Source organism: Bactrocera neohumeralis, chromosome 4, assembly GCF_024586455.1.
Source record: "Bactrocera neohumeralis isolate Rockhampton chromosome 4, APGP_CSIRO_Bneo_wtdbg2-racon-allhic-juicebox.fasta_v2, whole genome shotgun sequence".
NCBI lineage: Eukaryota > Metazoa > Arthropoda > Insecta > Diptera > Tephritidae > Bactrocera > Bactrocera neohumeralis.
Window position 1 is genome coordinate 16,687,200 of NC_065921.1, and position 20,084 is coordinate 16,707,283.

Here is a 20,084-nt window from a genome sequence, read left to right on the forward strand (position 1 = left end):
GTAAAACAATGCTTTCCGATTACCAAGATGTCATGAAACGTGTTATTACTGACGATGAGTCTTGGATCTATGCTTAGTACCCGGAAACAGACGATTTATCGGCCGAAAACAGAGTTATACTATTTTTCTCATAGTAGTATATTTAAGAATATTCTCCGACATTTTGAAGCAAATCTGGCAAGTAGTTTCGGATTAGGAACGTTTTTGTAAAAATTATTTTTCTCTCCTCTTTTTTGCTCCCAAAAGTTGAAATGTATTTTTCTCGAACGCAGATTTCAGAGTCTGTGAGGGAACTTCCTTCAAAACGGCTGGACCGATCGACCTTCTAAAATATATGTATATGTCAGGTGTTCTTTGAGGATACATAACTTTTGATATTAATTTAAATTTTTAACCTTCTCGGAAGTGTATATTTTCATCACAAAAATCGACTTTCTTAAAATATCGACATTTTTTTTCATTACTTGTATTTTTGTGTAATAATAAATCTTCCTCATGTTCAGAGACCTTTTGTCGGAGGTCTCCCGGAGATCGACTACGGGTTCAAGGGAATGCATTTCAATCGTTATAAAATTCTGCACAATTTTTATTTCTGGATGGACAAATTGATATAATCCTTAAACAGGGTGCTATATTGGTCTAGTCTATACAACAATTGATTGTTTTCTTGGGTGTTAAAAAGTATTCCCATAGTTGTCCTTGATTCCGTGTTATTGACCAGAGCGACTCGGACTCTCTTTCCCTTAGGAAACCAGTACAAATTATTGATACCTCCTCCATTCTTAGTTGTTTCTCGTAATAATGTTTCTCCCTCTTTCAGCTTTTTATACTCTTGCAACCTGTTGCTACAAATAGTTTAGTACATATAATAGTTTTGTTCACCAAACGGTGAAGTGAATTTAAATATGACATGAATAGGGGTATTTAGGATGATCAATTGCTCAAGGTCGCTTAGAGATGCCTTCTGTAGTATGGACTCATCGCCAGTAATAATGTTTATTTTAAAGTAATATTATTTTTTCAATTTCGAAATTTTCCGAGCCAGAACAATTTTTGGAAGAATGTTTTTCCTTCGACGAGTTTTTAAAATATTGTTATTGTCAGCACTTCTTCTTTATGTCTTCTAGAAACTAATCTTTTTTAATTCCCTCCGCAATTTCCTAGAACTAAATGTTAAAAGTTGTTTGTTTGTAAATATCAGAAATGCTATTTTGAAAGTCTTAAGAACATTAGATAGGCATACTGACTATCTAGTCGGTGCGATAAGCGTAGATTAGGAAAGGCAACAGCTAGACTTGTGCGTTGTTTTTATTATACTGTTTTATTGCCGATGCCTTCTGCATTTATGTCTTATAAGTTTCTTCATCAAATTATTACTAAGCAGAAATATATTTTATAATAGTGTATAAATGAGTCTGGACAAATAGCGGTGTGAAGAACGGTATTAGCGTGTTATTTAGCAGGCATAAAGATATATATATCTATATCTCATGGTTGTAAAGGGTTTATATTTATATAGATTCCATATTTTATTGTCTTGTTGTTCATATTGTTCTCATGCATTTGCTTTGATTTCATGATTTCATCGCCTCTTTGTTTCTCGCCGCTTTGTGTGCTTATCCTAAAATATCAAATTATATAGTTTGGTAGTTAATAAGCACCACTTATTTAATAAATTTTATTTATGAATTGTTATACCCAGAACAGGGTATATTAAGTTTGTCATAAAGTTTGTTACACCTAGAATAAAACGTCGTCAGCTCTATTAAGTATATAGAGTGTCAGTGGGGCGCGTTGAAGCGATGTAGTCATGCCTGTCCGCCTTCTGTCTGCGCCAACTAAACCGTCCGTTTTCGAGATATCGTTCTGAAATTTTGCACACGTCTTTTTCTCTTCAAGAAGCTGCTCATTTGTTAGAACAGCCGATATCGGACCACTATAGCATATAGCTGCCATACAAACTGACCGATCAAAATCAATTGGTTGTATAGAAAACTTTTTTTTTGTCACGATATCTTCACGAAATTTGGTATAGATTATTGTACAAGGCAATCTTACAATCTCTGAACATAAAGTTCAGTTCGGACTTCAATAACATATAGCTGCCATATAAACTGACCGATCAAAATCAAGTCGTTGTATGGAAAACTTTTTTATTTCCCATGATATCTTCACGAAATTTGGCATAGATTATTGTACAAGGTAATCTTACAATCTCTGAACATAAAGTTCAGTTCGGACAACTATAAAATATAGCTGCCATACAAACTGATCGAACGAAATCAAGTCCTTGTATGAAAAAATTTTTTATTTGTCAAGATATCTTCACGAAATTTGGTGTGAATTATTGTACAAGGCAACCTTATAATCTCTGAAGAAATTGTTCAGATGGGGCCACTATAGCATATAGCTGTCATACAAACTGGTCGATCAAAATCAAGTCTTTGTATGGAGAACTTTTTTGTTTGTCAAGACAAAAGTATTTCTATACCCTTTAATGCTATAAGAATTGTAACTGTGTAGGGTATTATAATTTCTGTGCAGCCGAAGTAAATAGTTTTCTTGTTTTTATAAATTTCTACAATTTTTAACTGTAATAATATTTATTGCTAACAGAGACAAATAATTATTATTATAATTTCGCGCGCTTGGGCTATAAGCATATGGCTTTCAAAGCGGTGACTGTTGAATTATGTCAATCTGCAGCCGATTTGTGCGCTTAACATTTTGTTTTAAATACACACATACAAACAGACATATTAGAATGTACAGGCGAAAGGCTTACCTACTAAATGAGTTTAGTGGCTTGGCAACACCATTAGAATTGCCCAAAGGTAGACCATTATAGCTGGTCTAGTACGTACAAATCACAGAGGTCAACATTCTAATATTCGCTTACTGCTGTCTTTTCGCATTACGACATCGGCTGCTATGTCGCCGCTGCTAGCCTGTTACCGGGGTTTTGCAGCGTTCCACGCTTTGGGCCTCACTCGAAAACTTTCAATTGTGACTGGGAGCTTTGTTTATTGCTTGTGTTTTGGTGCTACGCCTTTTACTTAAAAGCACACACACACACACTAATCACACCAACACACACACACATAAACGCACACTTACTTATCTTATTTGGCCTTTTGACTCGCATACACTTGTAGGAAAAACACAAGAATTTTCGCTTTTTGTGTGTTTTTCTTTCGTTTTTTTCGCTGTGTTTTTATGGTTTTATTGTCCCGCTTTGTGCCTGTGTGTTTGTGTGCGGTTTTTTGGTGTTTTGCTGTGCTAGTAATTTTGTTGCACGCGATGTCTGACAAGCACTGGCTGGCATCGCTTCGCCGTTGGGTCGATGTTGTGCTCAAAGTTAAATAAGGCGCGCACTCGCTAGCACCACAACCAGCGGCAAGGACTCGAAACTCGTCGAAGCACACTACATTTAAACATTTGCACCGTTATTATACATTTGCATGTGTGTGTATGTGTGCCGCAGACGCGCTGTTGATGTTAGTGAATACACGCATTTGTTAAAAAAGAGCGAAAATTCCTCGTGCGTTTTGCTGTTTGGACTGAAGAGGCCACTAGTGAAGTGTTGCTTTTTTCTTACTAGTCTCCTAGTTTTTACTGTTACAAAGTGTTTGTTGAGTGCGGCGGGCGCTAGTGTGGCAACAGGAGCAGCAGAGTAAAATGTTGCAGTTGCTTTCCCTTTTGCTAGTGTGTGTGTGTGTGCGTGTGTGACAGACAAACGCAACGCCAGAAATGTCTGATATTTTTTTAATGCCTTTACTGTTGTGATGAAAGGAAGCTGAAGCTGCTTTGTGGAGCGAAAAAAGGGAAACTAAAAGTGTGTTAATAATGCCAAATCATGTGCGAAGCGAAAACCTTAAATTGTGCTTAAATCATTTATATAGACGCTGACAGCAGTAAAAGCGCGTGCAACTAGAAACAAAAACAAAACAATAGCAATAATAATAATAATAATAATAATAATAATAATAATAATAATAATAATCATAATAATAATAATATTAATAATATTAATAATAACAATAAAAGCAATACTTCTCACTATTGAAAATAATTTTTTAAATATTAAAAAAAAAATATTTTCAGAATACTTAATTTAAAATTTATTGGAAAATATGTATAATTTTAATATAAGGTAAGACATAGTGTATATAAGTACATATGTATGTATGTATGTACATATGTATGAATGTATGCATGTTTGTATGTATGTTAATTATGTGTGCTGTATTATGTATTAAATATGTGTCTGAAATTCATTAAGCGTCAATTAATTAAAATACTCATACTCTCATATGTATGCTTTACATTGTGACAGAAAAGTACCCGGAACTTGTAAATCAACTGCAAAATATTTGATTATTCATCAATATTTACTTTGTACTCTTCAAAGTAATCTCCACCAGGTATAAAGCACTTGTACCGCCGATTTTTCCAGTCCTCGAAACACCTTTCAGCCTTCAGCTTCAGCTCCTTCACCAAATTTTATTTTATCACTTCGATCGACTGAAAACGGGTTTCATTCCGATGATTGTTGACTTGTTTGCATGTCAAATTCATAAACCCATGGCTCAACGGCAGTTATAATGCTCATAAATTTGGGATCAGAGTTCGCACGATCAAGAGACCTGTTTGCGGCACTCTTAAAAAAAAATTCAGCTTTATCGGGACGAGTCGAGCAAGAACGCGTTTCATTACAAACTATCCACTAAAATCATCCGAATGGACACGCTAGAGATGTCGAGCTGTCTTGCTATATCTTTATCACTTCCCTGATGATCTTAAAGCACCATATCCTTCACTTTTTTAATATTTTCATCAGCTGAAGAGGGCGAAGGTCGTCCAGAACCAGGCATGTCTTCAACGATCTCTCGACTGTCTTTGAAGGCTTTATACCACTCGTGGGCTTATGTTTTTGATAAAACTGAGTCACCGTAGGCCTCTTCCAACAATCGCAACGATTCCGCACACGAAATTTGGTTAGAAATACAAAATTTTACACAAATTCTTTGTTCGATATTTTTATCCATTGTAAAAATCGCAACGCACTACTGAGGTGTACCGACTTAAGCAGCTGCTGTAAACAAACTGGTTGACAAATCGCTCTCATATTTGGCATAGTAATTAAGGACTGTCCTACGAATTTAGCAAAATACATCGTTTTGAAATATGAGTTACCCGCTGAATTTAATTACAATTTCCGGGTGCTTTTTTGTCCCAATGTTTACATATCTGAATACACGTACTCATTTTTGTGCATATTATTGTTCATGAGCAAAAGCATTTTGTGTGCTGCAAAGACTTCAGGTGTGTGTTTTTCCCAACAATACTTTGGACACACTAAAAATTTATTATTCACCACTTTAAGGGTGATACACTGCTTATACGCTCGAACTTTTCGTTAACATTTTTGTATTACGATTTGTCATTTGCTTTAAAATACTCCACCGTTTCGCCGATCACCGTTTCATTGGACGAGAATTTCTTCGCAGTAGGAATTCTTTTTTAAGTTATGGGAACAGGCAGTAGTTGCTGCGGACCAGATCTGCAGAATATAGTGGACGCGGAAGCAATTCGAAGCCCAGTTCATGGATTTTTGCCATCGTTTTCACTAACTCATGACACGACACATTGTTTTGGTGACACAGCACTTACTTTTTTTCAATTGCGGCCGTTTTTCGGCGATTTTGTCCTCCAAACGGTCCAATAACGCTATGTAATAGTCGCTAGTGATGATTCTTCCTGTTTCAAGGTAGTCAATAAAAACTATTTCAAGCGCATCCCAAAATACAGACGTCATAACCTCTTTAGCCGACTATTGCGTTCGCTCTGGAGAAGGTTGGTCGTGTGCTGTCCACAGCGATCGGTTGACTGTTAATTGGATTTCAGAGTGAAATGATGAAGCCATTTTTCATCCATTGTCACATTTCCCTTGAACATCTCCAAACATTGCTCCGAATCATCAACTCGTCGTTTTTTTGTTTTGGTCAAAAGTGAGCTCTCGCGGTACCCACTTTGTACAGAGCTTTCTCATACCCAAATATTTAAGAATGATTAGAGCTATCTCGAACCACTTCCCTTTACGGTCATTCAAAACTATTTGTGAACTTTTTTGATTTTTTCGTCGGTAACAACCACTTTTGGGCGTCCACTGCGTTCAACGTCTTCGGAGCTCATTTCACCACGTCTAAACTCAACACAACAATCCTTGATAGTTATTTCCATTGAGGCAGTATCCGGAAACTCCAAAAGTGTCCAAAAGTTGCTTCACTCAAAATGATATCACAAACACAAAGTAATGATCTGACAGCTGTCAAATTTATATACGCGCCTTTTGAAGGCGATCTATCATCATCCATTTATGTGTCGTGACGCAGACTTTTCAATTGACATGTTATTTGGATAAATGGATAAAATAGTCGACAAGGAAATACTATATTAACGGGATAGTCGAAACTGAGTGGTTAATTGAATGGTCGACGACTTACGATTATCTGACCTGACCTCACGTCTGTTTCTCCCCAAGAAACTGTTAATTTGACGGAATCGCCGATATGGCGCCTCTGTGGAATGTAGTTTCCATATAGACTGATCGATCAAAATCAAGTCCTTGTATGAAAAACTTTTTATTTTGCAAAATATCTTTTTTTAACATAACATAGAAAAGTTAAGACTGGTTTCGAAAGAAATGTTCTTGTTATTAAAAAAAGAGAGGGTTAAATAGGTGTGCGTTTAATTCACTTCTTTAAGTTTATTGACAAAAAAAAAAAATCCCAAATAATTTTATTTATAAAAAAAACATGTTGTCCATATTGACGCAATTGTTATATGATTTTCAGACACGTAGTTCAGTTCAAGGTCACAGTTGTGCGGTGAATATATTTGAAACAGAGCCAACTGACCAAATACTCAGAATATTAAGTCTCGGTCGCTCTGTGGTGTGTTAAATTAGTACTTGCTCTAAGAATAACTTTAAGTAGTGTAGGCGCCAGTTCAAATATAATTTACACCCGCGGCCAAGCGTAACTTACCATTAAGAAATTTCTAGCGAACACGTGTTCTATCACTCATTGTAACGGTACTTGTTGCGGTTATGGAATTTTTCCGTTAAGTTTTAACGAAGTGATCTTTGATTTACACAAATATAAAATATTAAAAAAAAATTATAAAAAAGTAAACCAGAACTAAAAAAAATGTTAGAAAGTGTTTGGGAGGAGGAAATTTCAAGCAGTGTTTTGGAGAAACTTGTTGGGTCAATGCCTGCTCGTATCGAAGCTGTAATATCCGCTAGAGGTGGACCGACGCCATATTAGATTTCCCGTTATTCTTTTTGAATATGTTGTAATTCCATTTTCAATTGAAACAAAAAATTTTGTTAAGTTCTTACAAAAATTAGTAATAATGAAATCAAAGACTTGCGTGCAAATAAAAAAAGTTGTCTCAATTTAATTTTACAAATGGGCCAGATTAAAGTCAACAGTTAACCAAATATATTCGAGCCATCTATATATTCCCCGTATTCTATTAAATCCATAAAAAAGTTACCCAAAGAACGAAAAAATTGAAAATAGTGAAAAAAATCAAGTGGTAAGTTACGCTTGGCCGTGGGTGTAGTTTCCCAAGAAATTTACTTACGTTAATACATATAATGTATTATATGTATGTACTTTATTCCAACTATATTCATATTTGATGTAAATCAGACCGTCTGTAATTAGTGTCGCCTTGTCCTTGCTCACATGCCGCCATTTTAATTATTTCTATAACATATGTACGAACGCAAGCAGAACCTTGAAGTTACAAGCCAATAAAGCGGCCAATTGTTTACAACATCTGTCGCTTACCCACGGGAAGTCCTTCCTTGAGTTCTTATATATTTTGTTATAAGAAAGTACATCGTTGATTGAAAGGGTTGTAGGCGATGTATTAAAGCAGATGTCGTTCAATGTTTCTAGAAATTTCTTTTCGTTTTAATAAATCTTGTTATTTGCTTCGTACTTATAACGGGTTCGAAGACAATTTAGGCAATTTTTTGTTTTCTTTTCAAATAATAATTTTAATTTTTATCACCACAGTCACCTGTAGTGGAAATTACGGTTTGGCAGGTGTTTCTTTCAGGAATACGTTCTTTTAGTGTTTTAAGAGAACTAAAGATTTGTAAGACTCATTGCGCTGTCTTTTTGTAACTATGTAGAACTTGAACCATTGACCAACCATAGACAAGCCTATAAAAAAGACTCTATAAAATTTTCAAGTAAATCGGTCCAGTAGAACCGGAGAAATCCACGTGGGTATCGTTCTGCGAAAAAAAAAACATTCAATTTTAATGAGAAAAAAAGTGGGGAAAAAAAAATTTTCGCGTTTAAAGTTTTTTGGGATCACGTTTTCTGAGACAATAATAAAAATAAAAATTTGTGAACACGGACGCCACGTCACAAAATCGGCTGTATCTCCGAAAATAAGTCGAATTTTGAAAAATTCTTTTAAGGTCATATTTTTGAAAGTCTAGACTTTCAAGATATGCAAAAAATAATAGATTTTTTCAAAATCCTAGACAATAATACCCCCTTAAAGTTTCGTGTAAAGTCTTTTGTTCGATTAGTTCCGGCCGAACCAGTTTGGTTGCCGGATCAGAAAAATGCCTATATCTCGGAAAATAATTTGAATTTTGAAAAATCCTCTTGTACACATATTCTTGAATAGTTAAACTTTGAAAATATAAAAAAAAATCGATTTTTTTTTAAATTTCTATACCAGAATACCCCCTTAATAAAATATGGTCCAATTTATTTTCGCTTTACAGCAGACAGTAATTTTTTTCGGTACCAAGAGAACTTGGAGAGTATGTTTAATATATTTCTGCACAGAACGCGAGGCTTGGAAATTAATTTCATGATTTTTAAACGTTTTTCCGGCGTAAGTATCTGATTAGGAAATTGCCAAGGCATATTGAACATAAATGTCAAATGATATATTTACTTTGACAGCTGATTGTGACAGTCATCCCTCTAGGAATGTCTACAAATGTGAAACTCCTAGAAATACTTAAAATTCTGGTTTTTGCGCTACATACTAAGATAGTTATAGAGCTGCCTATTTCTTTTTATACGCCTCAAATAAGATCAATATAAATGAGATTTTCCAACATAGGGGATCTTGTTTCAATTATCGTCAACAGCGCCATCTGTTGAGTAATATATATTTCTTAAAATTGTGGTTTTTCAAAAGAGTGCCCCAAAATCAAAAAATAAATACCATTCTAATACTCTGTTCAGTAGTTTTTTCTCTAGAAAAGTCTACAAATATACAAAATAGATATGTCGATATACATGCATATACATATATGAAGTCTATGAAAAATTACAAAATGTGAAAATACACCCACATAATTATGGCGATAGCGCAGCATGGAACGAAGCAGCTTCTGTTTTCAGTAATATGTTTTTGTTTTGATTTCTATTGAAATTTGCACTGCTCGAAATGATCGGCTTGAAGATAATAATATATAATTACGCATAGAGCAGCAAATAAGTAGCTGAATTCACACATATTTGGTTGCGATATAGATTATATATTATATCATTATTTTTATGCCTGTACATGTGGTTATGCGCTCTATTGTTTCTCATATTTTTATGCCACGAACAGGGAGACCCTATAAATTATATACTGCTATGGGCAAAAATAGTAAGACTTTGTTCATAATTTTGAAATTCTTAATTTATTCTTTAAAATCTATGTCGTACCCCTCGAAGTAATCCCCCTTGGCCGTAAAACACTTGTGCCATTTTTTTTTTTCAATCCTCAAAACAGTTGTTGAAGTCAATTTCCGGAAAGTCTGCAATGCACGTAGCGATTTACGTTTAATATCTTCAATTGACTCAAAATGGTTTCCACGGAGCGGTCGTTTTAGTTTGTTGAATAGCCTGAAGCCACGCGGAGCTAAATCAGGCGAATACGGTGCTTGCGGCACGATATTGGTTCAAAATTCGACGAAAAACTCACTAAGATTCAATGCAGTATGTAACGGTGCATTATCGTGGTTCAAAAATCAAGAGTTGTTGGCCCACAATTTCACTCAAACGACACATAACACTCAAATGGTATTCCTTGTTGACAGTTTGGCCGGTCGTAAGGAATTCGGAGCACCAAAACTTGATAATCGAATAAAACTGTCAACATAAATATGGTTTTTGCCTTGCTTTGACGTATTTTTTTTTGGCTTCGGCTCACCTTTGTCACGACATTCGACCGAATGATCGTCTGTTTCCAGGTCAAAAGCATAGATCCCAGACTTATCGCCAATAATAATACCTTTCATGACATCCTGGTAGTCGGAAAGCCTGGTTTCACAGACATTATCACGACGCTGTGTTTTCGAAAAAATTTAGTGATTTTGGAGTCAATCGTGCTTTCACATTTCTTAGGCCCAAATGATCTTTCAAAATGGTTTCCACTGATACTTCCGATATTTCAACGATGCCAGTAAGATCTCTGACTGTTAATCTTAGATTCTCTCCAAAAATGTCTAACAATTTTAATCTGACAACATATTCGTAAAAATATATTATAAAAAAATATATATATAAAAAAATATATATATAAAAAAATATATATATAAAAAAATATATATATAAAAAAATTACCAAACATATTTTATATGATTTTTTTTTATAAAATTTTGTTTTTATTCTTGTTAAATTTCAACTTTTTACTCTTTTCAGGTTTCGTCACATCCTTAAAATGGCCTTAACTGTGTCATTGCGGCGCGTATTGTTGTTGCTGCTGACGGCAACGATATTCATACTGATGGTTTTGTACTGGAATCAGGACGGCATGAAGCCACAATCGTTTTTAGTTGAAAAATCAATGAAGCGCCGAGCTGACGTTAATAAACGGCCGCCAATGTAAGTTGAATTTTAAATTTTTACACAGCAAAATATTCTAATATTCCACTAAATTACTTCCCCCGCAGACCTGACGAAAAACTCTGGACCTATAAATGCGAAAATGAGCGCTGCGTGCGGCATACATATCCCACGAATGATGGCGGCGGCTCAGCTTCTGATCGTCGTATACCATTCATGACATGTGCCATGACTTGCGGTGAAGTCAACATTTGGCCACATCCAACAATAAAGACTGCCATCAGTTCGGTATCGCTGAAATTCACCATGGAAGATGTGCAACTGCGCATGGACACACCGCACAGCGCAGTTGAAACGCAGTTCAAGCAAGCATTCGCCTACTTTCTCAGCGATCTGCGACGCATACAACGGCTACCGAGTGCGGAAGAGAGCACCGAGAGTGTCGGTGGTGGTGTTGCAGGTGGTGCTGATCGGGCAGCGGCTACGGATGTTAATTCGGGTGGTCGGTCGCCACTTTCCGAACACCATCAAAATCAGCAACAACAAAAGCAGCAGCAACAACATCATAATAGTCGCGCACGACGTGACACCGCTGACGCTGGCCATCACAATACGCACGCACATCCGGGCGCTGCTGCGGCGGGTGTTGGGGATTCGGAGTCGCCGGGCGCCTATCATCATCGGCACAAGCGTCGTCACATTGATATTGGCAGAGCGTTGGGCAACACTTTGGGTGACAATATGGCACCGGCGGCTATTTTGAGTAATGTCTTCAACACACGTCGCCACTGTGATGTGGACACGCTGCTTGTGCAAGTGGAGGTGCATAAATCGGGTGAAATTAATTTGAGTTTGGATACCGATGAGAGCTACAAGCTATCCGTTGCACGTAAGTGAATTGGAGCATAAAGACGGGACGCCTTATAATTTTCTTGATGCGTGGATTACCCGTTATCAGCCGATTTGTAGTATATTTTTCTCCAATTACGGCGTAGATGAAACCTATCTTAAGTATATATAAACGCTTTCGGGAGCCATAGGAGATCAATTATGGTTTTCTCTTTCCGATTTCGAATTACTACTATTAGACATCAGTCGCGAGTCCCCTATATAAGAAACCCTAAAATTAAATTCCCCAAATTTAGTTTTATGTAGGCAAACATGTACCTCGATTTTCACTTCTCTTGTAAAATCCCAGTATTGAATCGACCAGGGTCAAGTGTGTATTCGTGTCCGAAGGATGCCAACGTTTAAAGAAGTTTTACGCGAAAGAACTCAGGAAACCCCAGCGCTGGAATGACCAGGATTTATTTTTTAAAGCGAAGCCATGGGGATTGCATCTTTGGGGAATTTAAAATCAGCGATTTCAAGCCCTACCTAATTTTGAACGACCATTTGTATGACAGCTATATGCTATAGTGGTTCGACATCGGCGGTTCCGACAAATGAACAGTTTCTTTGAGAGAAAAGAACTTGTGAAAAACTAAAGATTGATATTTCAAAGACAGACGGACATTTATTGGGTCACCGACGTTTTCTTCGGGGTCTTATGTGACAAACTTAATATATCTTGTTTAGGGTACAAAAATACATTTTAAACAAATAAGCTTTAATGATTCCCTTTTAATATCTTATACAGATGAGCGTCGCACCGTTAACATTCACATAACCGCGAATTCTTTCTTCGGCGCACGTCACGCCCTCTCTACACTACAGCAATTGATTTGGTACGACGATGAAGATAATCTGTTGCACATCCTGTCGAAGGCCATAATTATAGATACACCCAGATTTCGTTATCGTGGTCTTATGTTGGACACGTCACGTCACTACTTCTCGGTGGAGGCCATTAAACGCACCATCGTCGGTATGTCACATGCGAAGCTCAATCGCTTCCATTGGCACATAACAGATTCGCAGAGTTTCCCCTATGTGTCGAAGCATTTCCCCGAAATGGCTATACATGGCGCCTACTCGGAGCATGAAACCTACACATTCGAAGATGTGCGAGAGGTGGCGGCGTTTGCGCGCGTACACGGCATACAGGTGTTGCCGGAGATCGATGCGCCGGCGCACGCTGGCAACGGCTGGGAGTGGGGACCAAAACGTGGCCTTGGCGAATTGAGTTTGTGCATAAATCAACAGCCGTGGAGTTTCTACTGTGGCGAACCGCCATGCGGGCAATTGAATCCTAAAAATAATAATACGTATTTGGTGCTGCAACGCCTATATGAGGAATTATTAAATGCCACCGGTCCAACGGATTATTTTCACCTCGGCGGCGATGAGGTGAATTTGGAATGCTGGGGCCAGTACTTCAATGACACCGATTTGCGTGGATTGTGGTGCGATTTTATGCTCAATGCAATGGCGCGGTGAGTTGTGCACTTAATGTTTACTTAAATAGAAGATTTCATATTTCTATTGTTTTTTCAGCTTGAAAATCGCCAATAATAATGTGGAGCCGCGCGTGGTGAGTGTGTGGTCCAGCGGTCTGACCAACACCAAATGTCTTCCAAGTAGCCGTTTTGCTGTGCAAGTATGGGGCGGCAGTACGTGGCAGGAGAACTACGATCTCATTGATAATGGTTTTAATGTGATATTCTCGCACGTGGATGCCTGGTATTTGGATTGTGGTTTTGGCAATTGGCGTTCAACTGGTGAGTATGCATGAGCAGTGGTGAAATAATAATGTGTGTGTGTAATTTACAAACATATGTTTATATTATTTATGTTCACAGGCGAAGGTGCCTGCTCGCCGTATCGCACCTGGCAAAATGTCTACAAACACAGACCCTGGGAGCGCATGCGTCTCAAAAAAGCGCAGCGAAAGCAGGTAATTTTTGATAAATATTCTTTATATATATTTTTGATTTCTAAGACTATCTTTGTTCTGGTGTTTCATATCCTTGCAAGATAATTACTGTAATCTAAGCTTGAATTTTTTTTCCAAGAAAGTCTGTCCTTGTACAAAAAAATTTAAAATTCATTTAATTTTCTACGGTAATAATATAGAAATTTGAAATCTGGCGAAGCCCGAAACATAGTTTATAATTATCGAAAAATGCACGTGGTCCTCACATCAAATGACTTGAATGCTCTATCTCAGCAAGGCTTGTTGTAAACTTTTACTGCACGATCTGATTTTTGACCTAATTAGAAGGTGTGCAAAATCTGTTGCAACTACGCTCAACTCCATATAACGGTACTTCTCAGCACCAAAAAAAAAACCGCTCTTGCTCTCCCCTCTTACAAAGTACTCACTATTCGGTATTTCGCCGAATGAAGTGCAAACGCTCCATTAATTTTTACCACTCAAGGCAGTTTAAAATACTCAGAACATATACCGTTACAGCATACACATACAGTTGCTACGACAGTCGGTTCTACGTAACCGGAGCGAACACGGATTTTGTTCCGCCCAAGGACTGCCAACTCGGCAGAATTCTGCCGCTCCAGCAACAACAACAACAACTCCGAACATATTCTCTACCAATAAGTGACGAAGTGACGTACTTGGAGTCACACGCACTCGCATTGTAGACGAATAGCGTGAGTTGCACCGAGAATCTAGAGTGAGCTTTGCGCAACTTTGTTCAGGATACTGTAGCAGGTTAATACCTTACTTATACAGAATCGATCCCGACATAACAGCGTGCCCAGCGTGCAATGAGTCCGCTCATGACTCTAACAACCTCTTTGCATACCCAATATGTGGGGTTCATATCTGAAACCCTTCTCCATATAAAATAATTGAGGTTTTGCACTGCCACCTATGGTCTATTGTGCCCTCTCCTATATCAAATATGGTCACAAGGGTCTAGAACTCTGAAAAATAAAAGCTTGCTGGGCGCGATGGATATAATGTGATCCTAATCCACGACCTTCTCCATAAGAAGTGGGGTCACTATCAAAACAGCACGTTTTCCTGCGATTACCGTTAGACGATTTCAGTGACAACCAATCCGAACTTTACAAATCAAGCAGGAATAGTTAACCACTACAACAACAACGGTAGTACCCTTATGGTCTCTTAACTTACGCCCTTGTACCGAAAGTATTTTCACCCTCTTTGTTAGCTTTGGTAGCAGAGACATCTTAATAAAATATTTTAATATAATTTGTAAAATAGATTAGATCAGTCTATATCACTCATAAGATCCAATAAATGCAATATACTGATAAAAATATAATATCGCAGTGGAACTAAGTAAATCCCTTAATATATATCAATAGGGTAATTTGTGTTTTAGAGATATTTCATGATTATTATCCAAAGCGTTGCTAAGGAATTTCCTTTTTTTGTAAGTCTACACATTTTTGTATATATACCAAAGTGATCAGGGTGACGAGTAGAGTTGTTTTGGAGATATTTCTATATATTTGATATATTTTGGTAACACAATCTACCAATATTGTTTTTTTTAGGTTTTGGGCGGCGAAGTTTGCATGTGGACTGAGCAAACCGACGAGTATCAAATAACCACGCCCACCTTGGATAATCGATTATGGAAACACTAAATTTTACGGAAGAAATTGCAGAAGGAAGCTGCACCCAGGCTTTTTTTAAATTGAAAGTGGGCGTGGCCTCGCCCATATGGACCAAAAACCATATCTCAGCTGCTGCGCTGATGGTGAAAGGTAAATCATCACCACTAACACCATTTGAGTGTGAGAATGTGAATTGATTTTTAAATGCGTCAACATTTTAGGTTATGGAGCGATTTGGAGGATGATCGAGAGTTCGATGTTGTGCCACAGGATGTCTTCAAACGCATGTCCGTGTTTCGCAATCGGCTGGTCGAACTGGGCCTGGAGGCGGAGCCCATATTTCCTAAATTCTGTGCACAGCATCCCGGCGAATGCATTTGATATTACTACTAAATGCCGACCTAAGCAGCATTTGTACATATGTATGTACGCGTATACGCAGGTATATAGAAATCTCGAATTACTCAGTTTGGATCGATTTGTGCCTAAACAGTGTAAAATTCATATTCAAGCCCGAGTCGTCGAATTTTTACTTTTTGATTTTTTTTTTTTTTTTTTTTTTTATTATGTCTGGTTTTCAGCTATAATTTTTGTTAAAAAGTTACTCGATTGATTTTAGTTCTAGCTTAAGATTAATAAAATTAGTCAATGTAAATCTGCTGTATAGCTGGAAATTTATAAAGCTAGTACCAATAACATTGGAAAACGACGAGGAAAGACGAAGTGCAGCAGTTTTGTTAGCTGGCAGTGAGACGCCTATGAGGAAATTGTGCGATATTTATATACATGTATCGTGTTTTTTTAACAACTATTAGTGCAATTGTTTTGTATTTAACTTAGGTATTTTTATTTAAACCAATATACATACATACATATATACATAAATTATATTTAGAGTATTTTATTACACACTGTTTAAGAAAAAAGCCTGCAAATTATTTGGGTTTTCGAATTCAATCGAATATTATGTAACAAATTAACGCACATACAACAATTTTAAAAAGCTAATTCAATATTTGCTGTATTTTAAGCTGCTGAAAGACAAACGTTTTTGTAAGCACCAGGGTTGAATTTTTTAATTCAAAAATTTTTTAGGAAAAATTAGATTTTCAATTTTTAATAAATTTTTTTTTTAATTTTATTGTTTTTTTATATTTAAACAGATTTTAAATTTATTGAAATTTACAAAAAAAAAATGTCTCAACATCGTATTTAAAAATTAAAAATTTAATTAAAGATAAAAATTAAATAATAAAAAAATTACACATCCAAAATGTTGAAAAAATGCGATTAAAAATTGAATACCTAAAATTAAAAAAAAAAATATTTGTTTTTAATTCTTATTATTTTTTATATTTAAACAAATTTTAAAATTATTGAAATTAACAAAAAAAAAATTTTATCTCAATATCGAGTTTAAAAATTGAAAATTTTATAAAATAATGAAAATAAAAAATAAAATAATTCCACATCCAAAATGTTGCGATTAGAAATTGAAAACCTAAAATTAAAAAAAAAATATTTATTATTAATTTTTATTATTTTTTATATTTAAACAAATTTTAAAATTATTGAAATTAACAAAAAAAAAAATTTGTCTCAATATTAAATTATGTTGCGAATAAAAATTGAAAATCTAAAACTAAGAATTTATTTTAAATTCGTTTTTAGGGTTTAAGGTTTTTTTTTAATACCGTTTTTGGAATTAAATTTGTTTCTATCTGGTATATAAATATTTATATAATCATTATTTTTTTAGTACATTATTTGCAACCCTGGTAGCACACATAAGTTGGGGATTTTTAATATTTTTTATTTTATTATGTGTGGTACATATATATTTTTAAGTATTATATGTTGAAGCATGCATACGCGATGATTGTGATAAGATACATACATATTAGGGTGGGTCAAAAAATTTTTAATATTTTTTTTTATAGCTTGGAACACTGACGAATGGTTTTTAGACATCTCTAAAAAGTCTGAAGAACAGGCTTTTCGACATCTCTAAGAAAGTCTATCCAAAGAAGAATTCAAATATCGCTTCCTGCTACTTGAAAAAATAACTCGTTTCATAGATTTTGTGGGAAATTGAACGCTCTGCAAAAAGATAGAGACCATTTTGTAGAGCAATAAGTTTCATACAAACTATGAGTTTTCCGTTTAATAATAATATTTTTTTCATTGCTTTAATCTGCCTTAAAATAATCAAGCTTTAACCGTTAATATCTTTTTAACGGTTAGGTTTTCGAAAAAATCGTCAGAGAGCTTTTTGTGGGGCATTCAATATCAAAATTTATGAAATAGTTATTTTTTCGGGTAGTTGGAAGCGAACTATAAATTTTTCTAACTGAGAATGAGGAAAATAGAAAGTCGTCCTCCTGCCTACCTTTCTGTCAAAATTAAGAGCCTTAGACAACTCTTTCCGACAACCAGGCTATCAAAATATTCGCTCCTAGAGGTGTCTTAAGTCCAATTTTTCAGCGAACCAGGCGAAAAAAAATATTCGATTTCTTTACCCACCCTAATACATATGTAAGTGTGTATATACCTACATGACATATTACATGACATCAACAAACAGTGTGTTCACACTATGATTTCTGTGTACAAAAAGCATATTTTCGAATTATTAGCGAAATTTTAAATATGCCTAGCGGGTATTTTTATATAATTGTGTATGTATCTTTTAATTAAGAACCCAATGAAAGTTATTGGATGCATATAAATGACAGAAAAAAGAACATAACCTCAAAAAAAATTAATGCATACATTTTAGGTCAATACAACAAATGTTCTAACATTTGTTTCGTTTTTTTTTCTGTTTTATTAATTTAATCTACGCACTTAAGGCGTAAGTGACACGTTCTTAAATGCCGAGAATAACGACTTGTAACTAAGCAAAAAAAAAAATATATATATATACATATATGTATATATATAATAAATATTAGCATAAATTGAAAGGGGGAAAGCTACTAGTTTTAAGAGATTTTTAGTGATACAATGTGACCTTATTTGGAAAAAGTGAAAATATGACAAAAAAAAAACATAATTAAATAAATTATTACACCATAATACTGACATTAAACGCATAAACTAATTGAATTGTGTTTATAAGGTCAACTGTAGTTGTAAACATAGCTTTACGCATATCAAAAAGCATTCACTCGAAAATCATGAGAATTATTATTTTATTTAAAAAAAATTCAGATTTCTTATCTATCAACGGAATTTTACCGGTATATCACCGATATTTAACCGGTATGTCACTGATATTTTAGCGGTATATAACCGGTATTTAAGCCAATTATGCATATTTAGCATGCAAAAATACAAAAAAAAATCATAAAATATGTTCGCCAATAAAAAACTAAATTGCTCTACCGTCAAATGTCTGTTCAAACATTTTCGCATTCGTAAATACACATATATACAATTATATACATATGTATGTATTAATGTTTTTTTGTTCTTTGAAATCCTGTACTAACAGTTCGGTCCCTTATATTCTTAGACAGGTTTCAAGCGGCATCTATGCCACAAATACATATGCACGTGTGTTTATTTGACATTCACTTTAGCGCTTCTACATAACCGAAATTATGGTTTTCAGTAGCTTTGCGTATAATGAAAGTAATGATATTAATTCAAAAAAGCAGCATAATATTCTGATAAGTAATGAATTGCATAATAAATAATGATTAAATTATAAATATTTATAATATATAAGAAATAAGTTTAATATTTAAGTACTGGTTATACAAATTGACTTATGTAAACAAAATTTGTACGTTTAAAATATGTGCGAATTGTATAATCGTAGGCAGTCGGATATACAGTGACACTGTTTTCTTTTTTTAACAAGCGATAAATTGTAATTGTAGTTGATAAATAAAGTACTTATTGAAAAGAGAAACATGCGGCTTTGGATTTATACCTAGTTATAGTTAAACATTATTGTTGTCGAAGCCAAAGCTCGAGCTGAGTGAGAGAAGTGCTATGATTTAAGTACCGAAGTACCGGTACGAAATGGGCGCTTTTTGTGAAAATAAAGTACTAATATTGAATGGGAGAGCAAAAAAAAAAATATTCAAAATATAGCCCATTGATCTCTACACATTTTAGCCACCTTTCTGGCAATGTGTGGATACCATGCCAATAGCAATGTTCGTCTTTTGAAGCAAAGCAATCGGACACACAATTTTTGACTTCTACGTAGGAATTAAAGTGCTGCTCAGACAAAGCGTGTCCCATCGATGAAAAGAAATGATACTCGGAAGGAGTCAAGTCTGGTGAATACAGCGAGTTGGCTAGCAGTTCGCAGCCAAGTACTTTGATTGTTTCCTGAACCGATTTGGATTGTGTGCAGTTGCATTGTCATGTACCAAATTACTTTACTGCGTCTTCTGGACCATTCTGGTAATTTTTCGATCAATGCATGATTCAAATGGATCATTTGTTATCTGTAGTGATTAGTATTAACAGCTGCAACAGGATTTAAAAGCTCATGATATACCACACCCTTCTGATCCCATCTTAACACAGAGCATTGCCTTCTTACCGCAACGATCTGTTTTTGCAGTCGATGTTGATGGCTATACTGGATTAACCCTGTCTCCATTTAGTATTCTTAAAATAAATGCATTTTCCATCGCCAGTGACAATTTGATGCAAAACTGATTTCCTTTCGTGTCTTTGAAGCAA

General features: G+C 35.3%; 1 protein-coding gene across 1 annotated transcript in view; it reads left to right on the plus strand.

Moving 5' to 3' along the window:
• LOC126757074 (probable beta-hexosaminidase fdl) overlaps positions 1-19,296 on the plus strand; it is a 49,089-nt gene extending 29,793 nt beyond the window's left edge. Inside the window, exons 2-9 of the mRNA XM_050470663.1 lie at positions 10,743-10,925; positions 10,994-11,775; positions 12,526-13,261; positions 13,323-13,546; positions 13,628-13,722; positions 15,315-15,402; positions 15,506-15,527; positions 15,599-19,296. Coding sequence (XP_050326620.1) covers positions 10,743-10,925; positions 10,994-11,775; positions 12,526-13,261; positions 13,323-13,546; positions 13,628-13,722; positions 15,315-15,402; positions 15,506-15,527; positions 15,599-15,758 — 2,290 coding nt within the window. The 3' untranslated portion in view covers positions 15,759-19,296. The remainder of the gene's footprint in view (positions 1-10,742; positions 10,926-10,993; positions 11,776-12,525; positions 13,262-13,322; positions 13,547-13,627; positions 13,723-15,314; positions 15,403-15,505; positions 15,528-15,598) is intronic.
• Positions 19,297-20,084: the final 788 nt, after the last annotated feature.